The following is a 14,719-nucleotide window of genomic DNA, read 5'->3' as shown; positions in this document are numbered from 1 at the left end:
TGTACATTTTTTAAAAAACTATTGCTCAGTTTTTAGGCTTGTAATGAAAAAGACTACTTCTTATACAATTTGTAATTGTGACATTAAAAAAAAAAAAACTGGAATATTTTGTTAGTTTTAGACCAGTTTTAAAGTATAACAATAAATTCATCTTTTTATTTCATGGTAAATTTAAAGTTTTTCATAATCAAATAGATTTTCAAAATTGTCGATATAAGAGAGTAGACAGACATCAAATTTATCATCTCGAGTCAATTATATTTTTAGCAGTTTGTTTTTATACTAATTAAATTGGTGCCAATTCTTAATATTAATAAACCAGGTAAACAACAATTTTGTGTATCATAATTAATTCTTGTTTGATTTTGTAAAAATGTCTATACATGTACCAGACCTTGGAATTGTTTTAATACATTTTTATATTAAAATAAAAATTCTCATAATTTTTTTAATTAAAAATGGTATGTACATTTTTAATTATATTAATTAAGCTTCTATTAACTTTATAAGGGGTAATAAACTGATTAGGAACACATTTCAAACTACCACAATGTTTACTATTTGTCGAAAACTTAAAACAATTTGGAATAAAACTAATTGTACAATTAACAAATAACAACATACTTAAAACAATAATATGATTATCAAGTTTTTTATATTTTACATAACATTCTATTATTACATTCAAATTATGAAACCAACTACAAAAGAAAATATATACAAGTACCAACTTAGTAAAAAGAACATTATTATAACTTAAAAGAGAACTATTCTCATTTTAATCTGTCGTTGAAATAATATAAGATGACTATGTTATATTTGTTGAACAGCAGTAGAATTTTGAATAGGTTCAACTAAATTTGGATGGTGTTTTTTAATGTGTCTCTGCAAGAATGTGTTGATCACAAAACGGTCATCGCACACGTCACATTTATACGGACGATCGCCTGTATGCCATCTGGTGTGAATACGCAAAGATGTTTTCTGCGTAAAACCCTTGGAACAGAGATCACATTTAAAGGGCCGCTCACCAGTGTGTATTCTTTTGTGCTCGACTAGGTATTTGCTGACCGTGAATGCTTTTCCACACATTTCACACACATGATTCTTCTCGCCGGTGTGGATGCGCACGTGCAACTTCAAGTGATGTGCCGAGCTCAACAATTTTTTGCAATAAGAACACTCATATTTCAGTCCCAAATGCGACTGGATGTGTCGCCTGTAGCTTCCTATACGCCTGAACGCTTTGCCGCAGGTTTCACATTGGTAACTGACGGATTCGGCAGAAGTTGTATGCACTTTCATATGACTGTACAAGTTAGTTTTCGATGTACACAGCTTGCTGCACCTGTCGCACTGGTATGGTTCGGCCCCATGGTTTTTGATTTCGTGCGTGGCCAATTCGTCTTTGTTGAAAAAGCCTGCTTGACAAGTGTCGCAGAACACACTGTAGACTTTTTTGTGTCTGTTTTCGTGGTACTGCATACGACTCTTGTATGGCGTCCGATAATCGCAAGTGTCGCACGAATAAGTTACACTCGGATGTTCCTCTTTTTTATGTTTTTGACGAGCGCACATTGTGTCAAAAGTTTTATCACAACAATTGCATTTGTACTCGGAGTGCGGGTGTGTGTCGTTTTTGTGTACTTTGAGAGCATTTTTGGTGTTGAAAGATTCTTCACATTTGGTACATTTAAATAGTTTGATTTTCAGTTTGCGGCAAGTTTTAGTCTTGACAGGTTTATCTTTATCACAGCTGGTAGTCCTATATTAAACAATACACAATAAATCAGAATAGACAAGATGTATTATACATTTATTTTCTACTTACTGGTCTAGATTGATGGGTTTCGTTTCGACGTCAGATTGGTTGCCATCCGACCAATCTCGTTCAGGTTCATTATTGTATTCCGATTTATATTCGATGTTATCATAATTGATGGTGACCACCGGTTCAAAACTACTAGAAGCCTACAAAAAAGAGAAAATGTTTTATTGCAAAAATACTACAGGATTATTGTAAAATAAGATATCGAAAAGATTTGCGAGAATAATCATTGAAGAAGATTGTTTAACAAAGAATTTCTTAAGTATTAGACAATAAAACTGATACAGAGGCAAAAAAACAATAGGAAAATTCAGTATATAAGATAGATATGGTGCTTTACTGGATATAGTTTTTCTTTAGAATAATATTCAAAATGTTTTTTAAGTTCACGTTAATCATAAAAAGTTATGATATTGAAAAATTATTTTCAAATTTTTGTGGGAAATATTGATAGGCATTTTTTAAATTTAACACACTGTTCTATCCTTATAAATAAATATTTTACTATAAACTAAAATTCTAAAAACAATGTGGTTCTACTGGAGGAAGCAATGACCGCAATGTTATCACACAATAATCGACAGAACGATCACGAAACCAGACTAATAGGCCTTTATGATCGACATATTGCGCAACGTCTCAGGTGTTAGTTTCAGAAATTCGTACAGATTATCCAAACGGAACGCCGGACAATCGATGGGGTGGGAATGGTCTTCGGGTACTGACCATGTTGTTGGCTTGTTGGACGTCCACTAGCTGGTCTAGCTGTTTCTGGCATTCCAGCGCGTTGCTGTAGTATGCATGGAACTCGTTGACCGTGTCCTTGCACTTACTGCATACTTGTTTTGGTAACGAGTCCGTGCGGGATATGTGGATCTGAAGACACTGTGTAATTTTGGTGGCCAACTCGTCGAACACGCTGATCGGCCAGTCCACGACGGACAGACACAACCGGCATACTTTAGACAGTTCGGTGGTGTGGTCGCGTGCACATTGCACGACGGTCGACGACTTGTCGGGCGGCATTGTATCACGGGCTGCTGTTGCCTTGGATCATACGCATTTTACACTGTTCTGCATCGGTTAAAGCAGACACAGTATTGCAAACAAAAAAAAGTTTTATAATGGGTAAACTAAAATTATTCAGGTGGTGTATGTGTGTGTGTTTACAAGTTGACAGGCAGCTGATGATAAGGTGGCGAAAATCTTTAGATAACGGAGCGGGTTTGTACAGTGCAGCCAGCCTACAACCGGCAGTAATCGCATAGCAAATTCGCAGGATGTTCATCGATGGAGATAATATGAAATATTATGTACTCTCACCCGATTTTAGTGGCTTGTGCCTCCGCTAAAGGTTTTAATTTTTGTCGTGATGTAGATTTTAGATGCTGCTCTACAAACGCACCACTTATTATATATTGAGTACCTAAATGATATTATAAACAAATTTAGTTATATTTATATGCTACTTACCTACTGTAATTCGAAGTACTGAAAAAAAAATATTGAAAGACTAAAAATGTTGTAAATAAAAAAAATAGTATTCATGATAAACGATAAACATTACATAATTCATCTTAGGCAATGTATTTAAACTATAATTGTCCTTAGAGACATTTTAAAATGTCAATTTGTTTCATCTCCAATGCGTTTGACTGCAGCTAATACTATAATATATTTTGTGTACCTTACTTTGCTTTACTTTAAATTACATAAGTCGAACCGATTTTATGGAAAATTAAAACTTATGCGTTGACCAAAAGTTATCAATGACTGTTGTCATACATTTAGCTAACATTTAATTTTATTTAAGCTTTACTAATTATATAGTACTATTAAACCTAGATGGATTTACACGGTATTTGTTTAAATTTAATCCATTTTGTTTAAAACTACACCTATTTGATTTTCAAGCAAAACTGCGACGGAAGGGCCATTAACAAGTTAACAATTACGAGCAATTTTTTTTAAATAATTGTACGAGAGAAACGGACATCTTGTTTATAGTAAACCCTGTTGCTCTTTGTTCGAGGTATATTATTACATATTTAAATTACTTATTTGCATAACTTTTGAACGAAGTCATGTAGGGCAACGAGAACCATTTGAAACTTTATTAAGTCATATTATCAAACTTACAAAACGCTGTAAACCCCGTTGACTGATATATATTTATGTACACATTGTGTACAAGTTGTGTAAGTAAATTATTCAGCTTGAAACGTGTTTGAAGGTTCGTAAATTGTACCGAATAAAATACTGAACTTAACTAATGAAATGGTCCCGTAAAATATGCCTACCGAATAACGGTAAAATAAAAATCGCTATATCTGTATATAGCGTGTACATCTGCATGTACTGCAATAATTCACAACAGATAAATGTGTGTAAACGTGCGACTCACGTTTTGAAAAAAAAACTGAAAATATTCGCCATGATAAATAGGAGAAATACTCTGAGAAAGACATAAACGTTTGCAACGAATATTATGATTTACGTTTAACAAAAATTATATTTGGGACTTAAATGTGTTTTTAAGTACTTTGCCTACAAGATGTATCTACGCACAACTACAGCTTTATCGTCTGATCTTTATCAGCTTTATCTTGGTGTCGATTGATAGTGACGTTTATATGAAATTGTCCGGATGAAAATAAATATATTTTTTTGCTTTTACTTTTTAGGAATTTTTTTTTAGTTACCTTTTACTTAGTGTTTTTAAAGTTTTTCCATTTTTAGTACTATAAGTTTTGACTTTTTGTATTCTATGTCAGAAACAGATTTTAACTGTATTAATTAATAAAAAGAATCACCAGCATAGATATATCCGCTAAGAAAACGTAAATAAATTGGCTGCTCCTATATATTTAGTTATCAATGATTAATTTGCATCAACTGTAGGTAACTCTGATTGTAAGTGAACTGTATTCTAAACTTGATATAGGAGACTAGAAAAAACCTGCAAATTTTGAATTTAGATTGAATAGTGGATTTGATAGAATGCCAGGAATAATAGGCAATAATAAACGAATAAGAGGAAGCAAAGTTTATTTAAATGGCGGCCCAGATCGCTAAACATTATACACACGTCCTTTTTAACGTCTAACCATCAGTTATTATAATATTTTATTGTACAGCAAGTCATATAGGAACATGTCAATACGTTAAAACTATTAAACTCCATAAAAATAATAATTATTATAAAATCATCTTATCACTTAACGAACTGAAACAATCTATATAGATATTAGGGTCAAAAACGGAGTATATTATTTGAAAATCATAATTCATATTATTAACAGCTAATAAAAAAAAAAAAAAAATACATAGTGATTCATGCATTTTGATTAAAATATATGTGGTAAAAATAACCGTGATTATTTATCGTTTATGTAAGCACTAATGAAATAAAACTAGCGAAAGAGAAGGCTTTGTCAAAATTGTTAGCACATGCAGTAGGTCCGACGAAAAAAGTTTATAATAATACAAAGATGAAAAAAGAAAACATATTCCATTAATGCCTCTAAATAATTACAATAACGGGGATTTATAAAAATAATTTTTTGATTTTACATAGTTATTTGAAAAAAAAAAATTGGTAAACATTTTCATTGTAATATTAATAACAAATATATAACTAGGTAGGTAGGGTACATGGTAACGCGTTCACTGGTGATCGGCCCAAGTGACGTGTCTGGGCTGAAAGTCAGAAGTCAATATCACTCTGTCGTTCAGAGCTTTTTGCTTGGATTGTCTGAGACAGGACCAACAGGCCAGAACGATTAGCGTTTGCACGGCGACCAGAATGAATACAATAGCCAAGCCCGTCGTCCAGGATATACACAATTCGTTAGCGCGAAAAACTGAAGAACAGAACAATGAATTAACACTTGCAATTATTCGAGTTTAAGCAGACTCAAGACTATTTCAAGATTGAGGTATAGGTCACACAAACAAAGCATAATTTAGTCTTATACATTCGTAGTTTTTTTTTTTTGTATATATTGCTTTCGATGTCTCCTATTTATTTAGTATTTTCATCCGTTTTAATCACTCTGTTTATATAAGATGTTATGTATTATACTCTGGAGACGAACCTGATGCTACTAATTTCCTGGGCGACCTATCTTCGACAGCGGTGGACGATGACGCGTTGCCGTTGATTAGATTTTGACTGGCTGCGATTTCTTCTTGTTCCTCTAACGACCGCACCACAATAGCCAGTTGCAACGGTACTTCTTTCGCTTTACCCTCTACTGTTGACGGCGACGGCGAAGGCGGTACGGCCCGTCGACGCCTCCCGTAAGACAACTGTCCGTTGCCACAATCGCTCTACACATAGTCACAATAGGACATGGTAAAAATAATGGTTTGCACACACTGGTATATATTATTAATAGGAGCTTACCGGTTTGCAAAAGTCTTGATCGCAAAACATCAACATGAGGCTAAACCGAAGCACGGGCGACGAAGGGAATCTGAAAGCCTTGAACCTGGCCACCATGGAGTTTGGTGGCATGAAGTCAAGTACCGGAAATGTGGCCGGTTCCGGGGGACAACCTCGCCAGTCCAAAAGCAACAGCGAGTCGAGTCCATCTCCCGAGCTGGCCACCAAATGGCCGGCTCTAAGTTTCGTGGCGTCTGCAAAACGTGACACAACCCTTAGAGAATAGTCATTAATCATTGTACAACCAGAATTTATTTTGCCCTTAAATTATATCGAACAGCGCGTGTTAAAAATAAAATTTGTATAGATATTTTTGTTGTGAACACGTTTATTTGCTCAGCTCAATGAAAACGGCGATGTTGCAAGCATGGGAATATTTTGGAAACTGACCATCAGCGAGGTAAGACATGGTTGGAAAGCCCACATTACCAAAACTCTTGCATTATACCACAATACCACTATCATTATCGAAAAAGTGTCAATAATATATAATAATAGCTAAAATGTATTGGTTTTAGACAGTATGTTTTCTTTCATTTGTAAATGAGAAATGAAAAATGGCAGCTGAAAATAGCTAATGAAATATGTATTATGAATAAATGCGTTGGTATTTTTGAAATGGCATTCATATTTTTGATTTTCGTTCATAATAAGCACAAAATGTGAAGCCCGGTCCGCGCTAGATAAACTAAAAACCATTTTACACAGCGTGGTCTTACTGTATGGATGGTTGACGTCGATGCGTAGCTCTAGCTCATCGCCAAGTGTCACTTCGGAGACTTTTTTCGCGCCTCGTCCCACTTCCAAGATTCTCATTTTGGCTACCAGGTTGGCGGAACCGACTAAACCGTTGGCGTCGAATCCGCCGTCGTTGTACACGGTGTTGTGGATGCTAAAAAACAATTTAATTTTACCGAACGGACTTGAAAGAGACGGCGGGGTGTACTACTCACGTGGGTTCGGCTACACCGAAAGTTGCGTCCAAGGTTATGTTCTGCGGTCTTGATCCCAGCGACGACGCGTACCTCGAGTCCAAGCCAACTGAGCACGATAGCCGGGTCACCCTGTCGCCGACGGTCTGTATGATCGGATGGTGCTGGACGACCACCACAGCCGTGGCCAGCTTCCTGTCGCTGTGGCCGGATCTCGCCACCAGTACGTCACACGGGTTCCGCTGCATATGGTTTTCCGTGATCGGCAATGTCATCGTCGTGGTGTCCATGTGTCGACCGTTGACGCCGCACTCTTCCGGTCTGCCCAGAACGAACATCCGGCCCTTGAAGCCCGGCGATCTCAACGCCACCGTCATCATCGTGTCGCTACACGAGACGCTTACTGAAAACCAATCGCAAAAATAATAATTACTGTAACCAACGTCATGGAAACCCTCGGGATGGGCACACGGGTCTAATGCACTCACGGTCGATGCAATTGATCCGTTCCACGTATGTGGCGCACGTGGACGGGATCAAAGGACCGGCGGTAAACGTGTCGTCGCTGTGCAATAGACAAATGCTACCGCCGTAGAAAGCATTGGTCGGACACTTGAACGTGAAGCCTCGGCAGGTGAAGTACTCTTCCGTCTCGCACCTCTCTTTACACTAAATATCGATTACAAGAATTATTGTCAGACGACACCGACACGGTCGTTTCGAACTATTAGCCCGTACCTGTTCGATGTTGATGTTTTCCACTTGCAAGTCGACCTGCTGCAATGTCCTGTTGAACACTGGTTCGTGCCAGCACGATTGGAATTCGTTGATGCCTACAAAGCGTTTATAAAAGTAATCGACAAATCTCGTTATAGTTTAAATGCAAAAAACATAATATACTCCTACCTGGCGGCAGACCGGAACACTGGTTTTCTAGGTATTCCACTTGATTCGGACTTGGGCTGAACGCCGCCGGTTTGGTCCGGCGTGTCTCCGAGTTTAACGAGCACGTCCTCGACTTCCGGTAGTAGTTGGCAGACTTGCAATTTTGATCTAGACACTGTTGGGCGCACTGCCACTTGTCCACCACGTTGGGTATGACCGAAAACTGGAAGCCGGTCAGCTCGTAGTCCATGGACACTTCGACGGGCCACGCTTTGCGGTTACAACTGTCGGGAACTGGGGGAGAATAAAAAACAGTTGATTTTGATTTTTCCGCTAAACCGTTTGCATTACCGTCTTCGGACACACACCTCGCAAACAAGCTTTTCTGAAGAAATTCGAATTAGAACTGACGACAATGTTGTCCGTCGAACTGCCCATGTTCGGAACCCGGTAACACGAAGTCGACGGGTAGTCTATTATGAATCCGGCGCAGTCCATCGACTTCCGGCATCTGTCAAGTGTAATATGCATTTTTCACAAGTATCAAACGCGTTAATCCATAACTACTCTTTATTTTACTATTAATTTAACTTCTAATTTTACTCGCGTGCACTTAGCTTACCTGTTGTAGCATTCAGCTGTGATGGCGACGCCGGGCACACTGGCGTACAGCAAAATCGGTTGCACCACAGACCTGGGTGCAGCGTTACTGTACTTGACGTACGTCACGGGCATGCCACCGGGGCAATCTTGGCCTAAAAAATTGTAAACATTTAAAAAAATACCATTTGTTTTCAACAGCAGTGCAACTACAATGTAGGATGTTGAGTCGTCCCGGAAGTATAAATAAATAAAAAAGTTATAACTGCTTAAATTTGGGTAAATTAATTCATTTGAGTAAATGTTGTTTATTTATTTATTATAGCGTAACAGTATTTGCTATATTAAAAAGAAGTAATCTTTGTATTTTCTCATTTTTAATTTTTACAAAGAAAATAATATCTATTGTTGACTAACTTTTAAGTATTCAGTTCATCACAAGGTAACGCATTACGTAACGTGAAAGCTACTGATCAGCTTTGCCACCCCTTCCCTCCTCCGACTCGTTCAATAGCTGCGTCACTGGATTTTATTATATTATATATTAATAATTGTACTGTGTTGAAAACGTTGGTACATAAATGGCATTTTAAAAAATGTAATAAATGTAACAAAAAAAAGAACGCCTGACGATCCACGTTGTTGTATAATATCGATTTTTCTCGTCGGTAAGTCACAGGAGGAAAAAATAAAAAATAATTTCTACCAAGCTCTTTTTGGACGTTCCAATAAGAAGGTCTAAGTGTAACAGTGTACCTACGCCGTGTGTAGGTAAGTGAATATTGTCATGTTATTGTTCATCGCAGGGGACATGTTCGACTTGCCCATATTGTTCATAACAGACGTGTGCTGTACATGCTTGGTCGCAACGAAGGTCAACGGCAATTGTGTATTATTTTTACGTTAGGACTTAGGTTCTAAAGTATGAGAATTTTGTGTTACGACACACAGGCGGTCTTAGGCCAAGACTAATGAACGTTTGATTATAATTTATTATTACAAACATCGTTATCGCGATCGGCTGAACATGAAAACGATTCCCCACCGAGTGCGAACGACTTGGAAAACAAAGCGGAACAGCATAGTAATATGTTAAACGGTCCTTTATTCCTTCTTAGTTTTTTTTATTTGTACCAATCTCAAATATTTGTAAGCATTGCGTTTTGTGTTGACGTTAGTCTCGATTCGTTTTGGAGTATAAAATAAACCACCGACATAATCATTGTAAAAAATAATAATAATAATACTACCAAATAATTGGTTTTCTAAAAAAAACCTTCTTTACCTACCTACATATTTTTTATTCGTAGGTATTGATTTGAAAAATATGAGGTGTGCACTGTGTTTATTCAAGCAAAAAAAAGTAAACAAAAAAAAAAATGATCTTTTAAGTTTGTAAGAGACGAACTTTTCATTATATTAAAAAATAAAATCCTTTATGTACTTTCATAAAACAATGCGTTTGTTTTAATACGAAAATGCAATTTTATTTTATTTATAATTTGAACGTTCGCATTAATCTGAAAAGTTTACCGAATAAAAAACAATGTCCATTAATGCACATATTTTTAAATATTTTGCATTGAATGTTTTGTCTCTGCACAGTGGCTCTCGTTTAGCTGTTCACCTGTACAGAAAACACACTTGCAACTTTACGTATTGTAACTTTTCATCATTATCAACTCGAACAATCATTAATAGCCGTCAAGAGTAATGTCATAAATGCAATAATTATTATCATTTTTTTTTCGGTCACTGCCCTGCCGGCGACGGGAAACTGATAATACAAACATTTGACAAGACTTTTCTACATTCATTCCTACAATTCGCATTTGTTTGGTTTTAATGAAATTTATTTTTTGTTTATATATTTGTTTGTTGTGGAGAAATTTCTGGTACCCGTGCCTACATAAGCAATAGGTATATATTTACACTATTCGTTTTGAATATTTCAACAATGAGTTTATTGTATAACCATTCATTACCAGTTATGTAATTTGCAACCCGCGTACACTATCGCTATTAATTAACGGTAATTTGAAAAACGTGCAATTAGCCTTTTAATTGCATATGGCCATTCCAAGGACATGTGATTAGTTCAATAACTTTTTTTGTGTTCTCTTTTTTTTAAAACGCTACATTATATTTAAAGTGAATTTTAGCTTTATTTAAAAATCCGCAAAGATTATTACTACTTAACGGAAATTATATACAGTTATATATTGTTGAAAAATACTCATATTATTGTCTAACCCAGATAACAGACAATTAAAATAGCCGTACAAAGAATAGGCGTGTTTCTAAATATTTCCGGTAAAACACAGCTTTAATATTTGATTTTTTTCTACTAGCATTGAAACGTTTATAGATCCTTTTACATAAACTATTTAAGTAAAACAATTTTTAAAATGAATTACATTTTTTAAATTAAATCATAAACAAATCATTATTATTCAATGAGTTCTTCCTATAAATAAATAAAACAATTGAGCTTTTTTTTTTTTAAAGAGGGAGTGGTTTGGAAAATGTTTGTTAATAAGTTCACGTTTTAATGTTATTTGTGTTCATTTTTTAAATGGTTAACCGTAATGGATAAGTTTTTGGACGAATCGGATTTAATAATCGCATTTTTATAGTTAATGAAAAGGGCGTAAAATGATCAGTTGTTTTAAAACGGAAATTTTCAATGATATAGTGAAAATTGTGTTGTATATTTATCGATGAGTATCAATGGTAATCAATTTTAATGATTACTTAATGTAGAGGTTCGATGGAGTTTTAATAATTGTGCAAATTTAAGTGCAATTTATAGTATAAACAATGACTTAAATTTGGATTAAATGTTTTTAATGTCGTTATATGTTATTCAAGTTTAATAAAAAAATGATTACAGTGAGGTCAGGGTACGTTGAACCGATTACCTCGTTACCTGACAAAAAAATAAAATATCAAAAATAATCAAAATAAGTTAATATCGACAAGTAAAAAAATTAAATCAAAAATACATTATTGAATACTCTTTTACAGAGAAGGTATCTCTTCCCAGCTCCACATTGAAGCTAAAATGAAAGTTGTTGCCTATTTCTATGTGAAAAAAACTAGAACAGCACAGCTGTACTATTCGAATTTAGTATTTTAAATATAGGACAGCCCAGCCAAATTTTCTTTTCCACAAATCTCTAGTCTTCATTATTTCACACATTTCTCATCTCATCCATCCACTTCTTCTACGGTCAACCTCTATCTTGAAACCCTACAAGATTTCCCATGCAAAAAAAAAAACATTTTCTTTTAAAACTTGGCAAGAAAACTGAAACGTCTTTACACTATTCATAGCAAATTGTCGTCGCTAACACTTCGGCGTGTTTTTTAAAGATATTACACCAAACTTCATTCCCTTCTTACCTTTCTTCCTTGTCTGCAAAACTGTGTTACCAACACTTAGAATAGGTTTTTTGAAAAATACACTGGCTTTAACGTGATACAAACATTTTTTTGGATTAAAAAAAGTCGTCCTATGTAGTTCAGTTAAATAGGGAAGGTAACGTATAGGGAAATGTGACATTTGCCTATTTTAAGCTAAATAATATACTCATTAAAAAAAAAAGAAACGTTACATCAAATAATGTTCTAATAAACCCCAAAATGTATTATAAATATATTTTTCGAAAAATCAAAAGTGTGCAGTGGTGTGCACCATCACGTCTAGGGGTATCCCGTAGATATGGGGGGGGGTGGTAAAGGGGTAGGTTTTTAGTTTTTCGAAATGGGTTTTTTGACTTAATCTTTTATGACTTACCGTTGGCCGGATTAGACGCGAGCGCGGCCAAGACCAAGCACGCCAGCAGTGCTTCCCTCGAAGATTTCATGGCGTCGACTGCCGCTTCTCCCTGCCGGGATACGGCTTGGCGTTTACCGCACAGAATACACAGGCGCTATTGCGTGCATACGCGTATGCGGCAAAAGTGTTTTGGAGAAACGATTTTCAATAATATAATACTATTATGAATTGATTTTTTTTCGGTTTTTTTTTTTTTTTGTCACACTCGGTCCAAGCAACAGATGCGCCGCGGTCGCGTGTCGGCTGTCGTTTAAACGCCGCACCATGACCAAGAGGAGACCGTACTTAACGTACCGGCGTGCATGGCTTATAGTAGCTGTCGTACGAGGCGGCGACCTTGCCGGGGCGAGCGGGTCACGTGCTCCGCGAGGGTGACGTCACGTCGGTGGCAGGACAGGTGTAACAATTAGCTGTTGCTGTGGCTTATGTGTGTGTGTGTGTATACAATAGGTACGGCCGCGATCTTGAAACGGACAAAAATCATCGGGGGGGAAAAAAAAGAGCCGTGTATAATAATAATAATATATGAATAATGAACACATCCGTGAATGCCCGTAAAAAAAAAAAAATATAGCGCCTCGACGGTGCATTGCAACAGCACCGTCGACGACCGTGCGCATATAATAGCGGTTATTTAAATATTTTCTTTTCTCGTTTTGTTTTAAAAATGTTATTTGAAAAAAAAAAGGAGGACATATTATTATTTTACCGTGTGTTATACGAGTGCTTTACAAATAAGTACGCCGGCTCGCACGAAAGTGAAACCGGCGCATAATATAACATACATATTATTATAGGTATACATATTATGCGTGTATTTACAGATAAAAAAAATAATAATAAAACGTTCGTTTTTAAATGGCCCCGTTACGCAAGTGGACCTTCGGTCGTTTTTGTTTTGTTCGCTTAAACGAGAGAAATTTCAATGGCCAATCAACCGTCTCCGGACTTTGATGTTTTCGCGCGTCCCTTATAATATTTTTTTTTGTTTTTTATTCGCCTCACAAAGTTTTAATTAAAACGAATAACAATCCATGTATCAATATAAATCAAAGGGAGTATATACGTTATACAAACAAACGGAAGTTAACATATACAGGGTGATCATTTTTTGTAGTGAACCACTCAATATCCCATAGGGCGTAATAGGTAATGTAGTTTTTTTCCATTAACTTTTTAAATGAATGTGAATAATGTACTAAAAATGTTGACTGATCGGTAACACGTTTTAATCGTCGACAAATCAAAACTTTCCCACACAATCCTACAGTTGTATACCAGGGATGCAAATCGGTTTAATAGACAAAAGACGTTGCGCTTGCCAGTACGTTTTTCTTTCGTTTGCAACTTATACACGATGTTTCCCAGTTTAGTCGTGAGTCAATGTACATTCCCAGATAATTGTCTGAATCATTCTGTAGGATCGTTTGTTGATTTAACTGGGACTGGGATGTATGTGGTTTCACGTAATTACTAGTTACCGTGCACAGACTTGTCGCCATTAATTTTCATCTAACCGTATAGTATTATGTGAACACTAATGTACATAAAATATTCCAACGATAATAATATCGTCGAATACATTTCAACGTTGGGTCGAAGTCGTATCGGGTGGAAGACTAGTTAAACTTTGGTGTGCTCGCTCGTTTACATTATTGTATAGCCCGCCAAGACCACAGTAATAATACTAATAATATTATCACATTATCATATAGCTGCGATTATACTGAAACACAGCGATTTCACGGTAAGATCCATTGCCGCTGTGGCGGAACAATGAGTTTTATGTCTTAAGACCGGGGCTTAAAAGTTTCTCCTTAAATGTCTCCTGGGTGGTAAAGTTTTAATGGCGGTTTTCTTATTTGATCCGATGATTACATTACACGCTGATCGATCGAACTCGGGGAAAAAACGCTAGAGTCGCACGATAACTTTGAGCACGGTGTTTACAAATTACAACACATGTATAAATTTTGATACAGAAGCCTTTAAAAGCGCTTACGGTACAATTATAATTATTTTTCTTGATCCTATTTTATCGTTCATTTATGACCTTTATATTTTAGGTCAATTCTTATTTTTTTTGTTTAAGGTTAAGACTAATGCTTTTAAAGCCTAAGTAAATTATAAAAGCAGAATTTTAACTGCATTTCGTTGGTATGGTTTGATGCAAAATCAGATTCTAC

General features: G+C 35.9%; 2 protein-coding genes across 2 annotated transcripts; both read right to left on the bottom strand.

Annotated features, from left to right (window-relative positions):
- Positions 1 to 679: 679 nt before the first annotated feature.
- On the bottom strand, positions 680 to 2,998 carry LOC126843000 (zinc finger protein 664-like). The gene is made up of 3 exons (XM_050580288.1): positions 2,555 to 2,998; positions 1,832 to 1,971; positions 680 to 1,765 (listed from the first exon to the last, which is right to left on the bottom strand). Exons 1-3 carry the CDS (start codon positions 2,852 to 2,854, stop codon positions 814 to 816), a joined length of 1,392 nt encoding a protein of 463 aa, XP_050436245.1. The 5' UTR covers positions 2,855 to 2,998; the 3' UTR covers positions 680 to 813.
- Positions 2,999 to 4,908: 1,910 nt separating this feature from the next.
- On the bottom strand, positions 4,909 to 12,783 carry LOC126842972 (uncharacterized). The gene is made up of 11 exons (XM_050580236.1): positions 12,492 to 12,783; positions 8,715 to 8,847; positions 8,461 to 8,603; positions 8,114 to 8,386; positions 7,946 to 8,040; positions 7,696 to 7,876; positions 7,229 to 7,610; positions 6,995 to 7,167; positions 6,237 to 6,469; positions 5,926 to 6,160; positions 4,909 to 5,691 (listed from the first exon to the last, which is right to left on the bottom strand). Exons 1-11 carry the CDS (start codon positions 12,559 to 12,561, stop codon positions 5,495 to 5,497), a joined length of 2,115 nt encoding a protein of 704 aa, XP_050436193.1. The 5' UTR covers positions 12,562 to 12,783; the 3' UTR covers positions 4,909 to 5,494.
- Positions 12,784 to 14,719: the final 1,936 nt, after the last annotated feature.

Source organism: Adelges cooleyi, unplaced genomic scaffold, assembly GCF_023614345.1.
Source record: "Adelges cooleyi isolate 19-005CV unplaced genomic scaffold, UGA_ACOO_1.1 ACOO_flye_CR_arks_rails_tigmint_CR_PRNA_574, whole genome shotgun sequence".
Lineage (NCBI taxonomy): Eukaryota > Metazoa > Arthropoda > Insecta > Hemiptera > Adelgidae > Adelges > Adelges cooleyi.
Note: the sequence above shows the minus strand (reverse complement) of the source record. Positions and strands in the feature narration are given on the sequence as shown.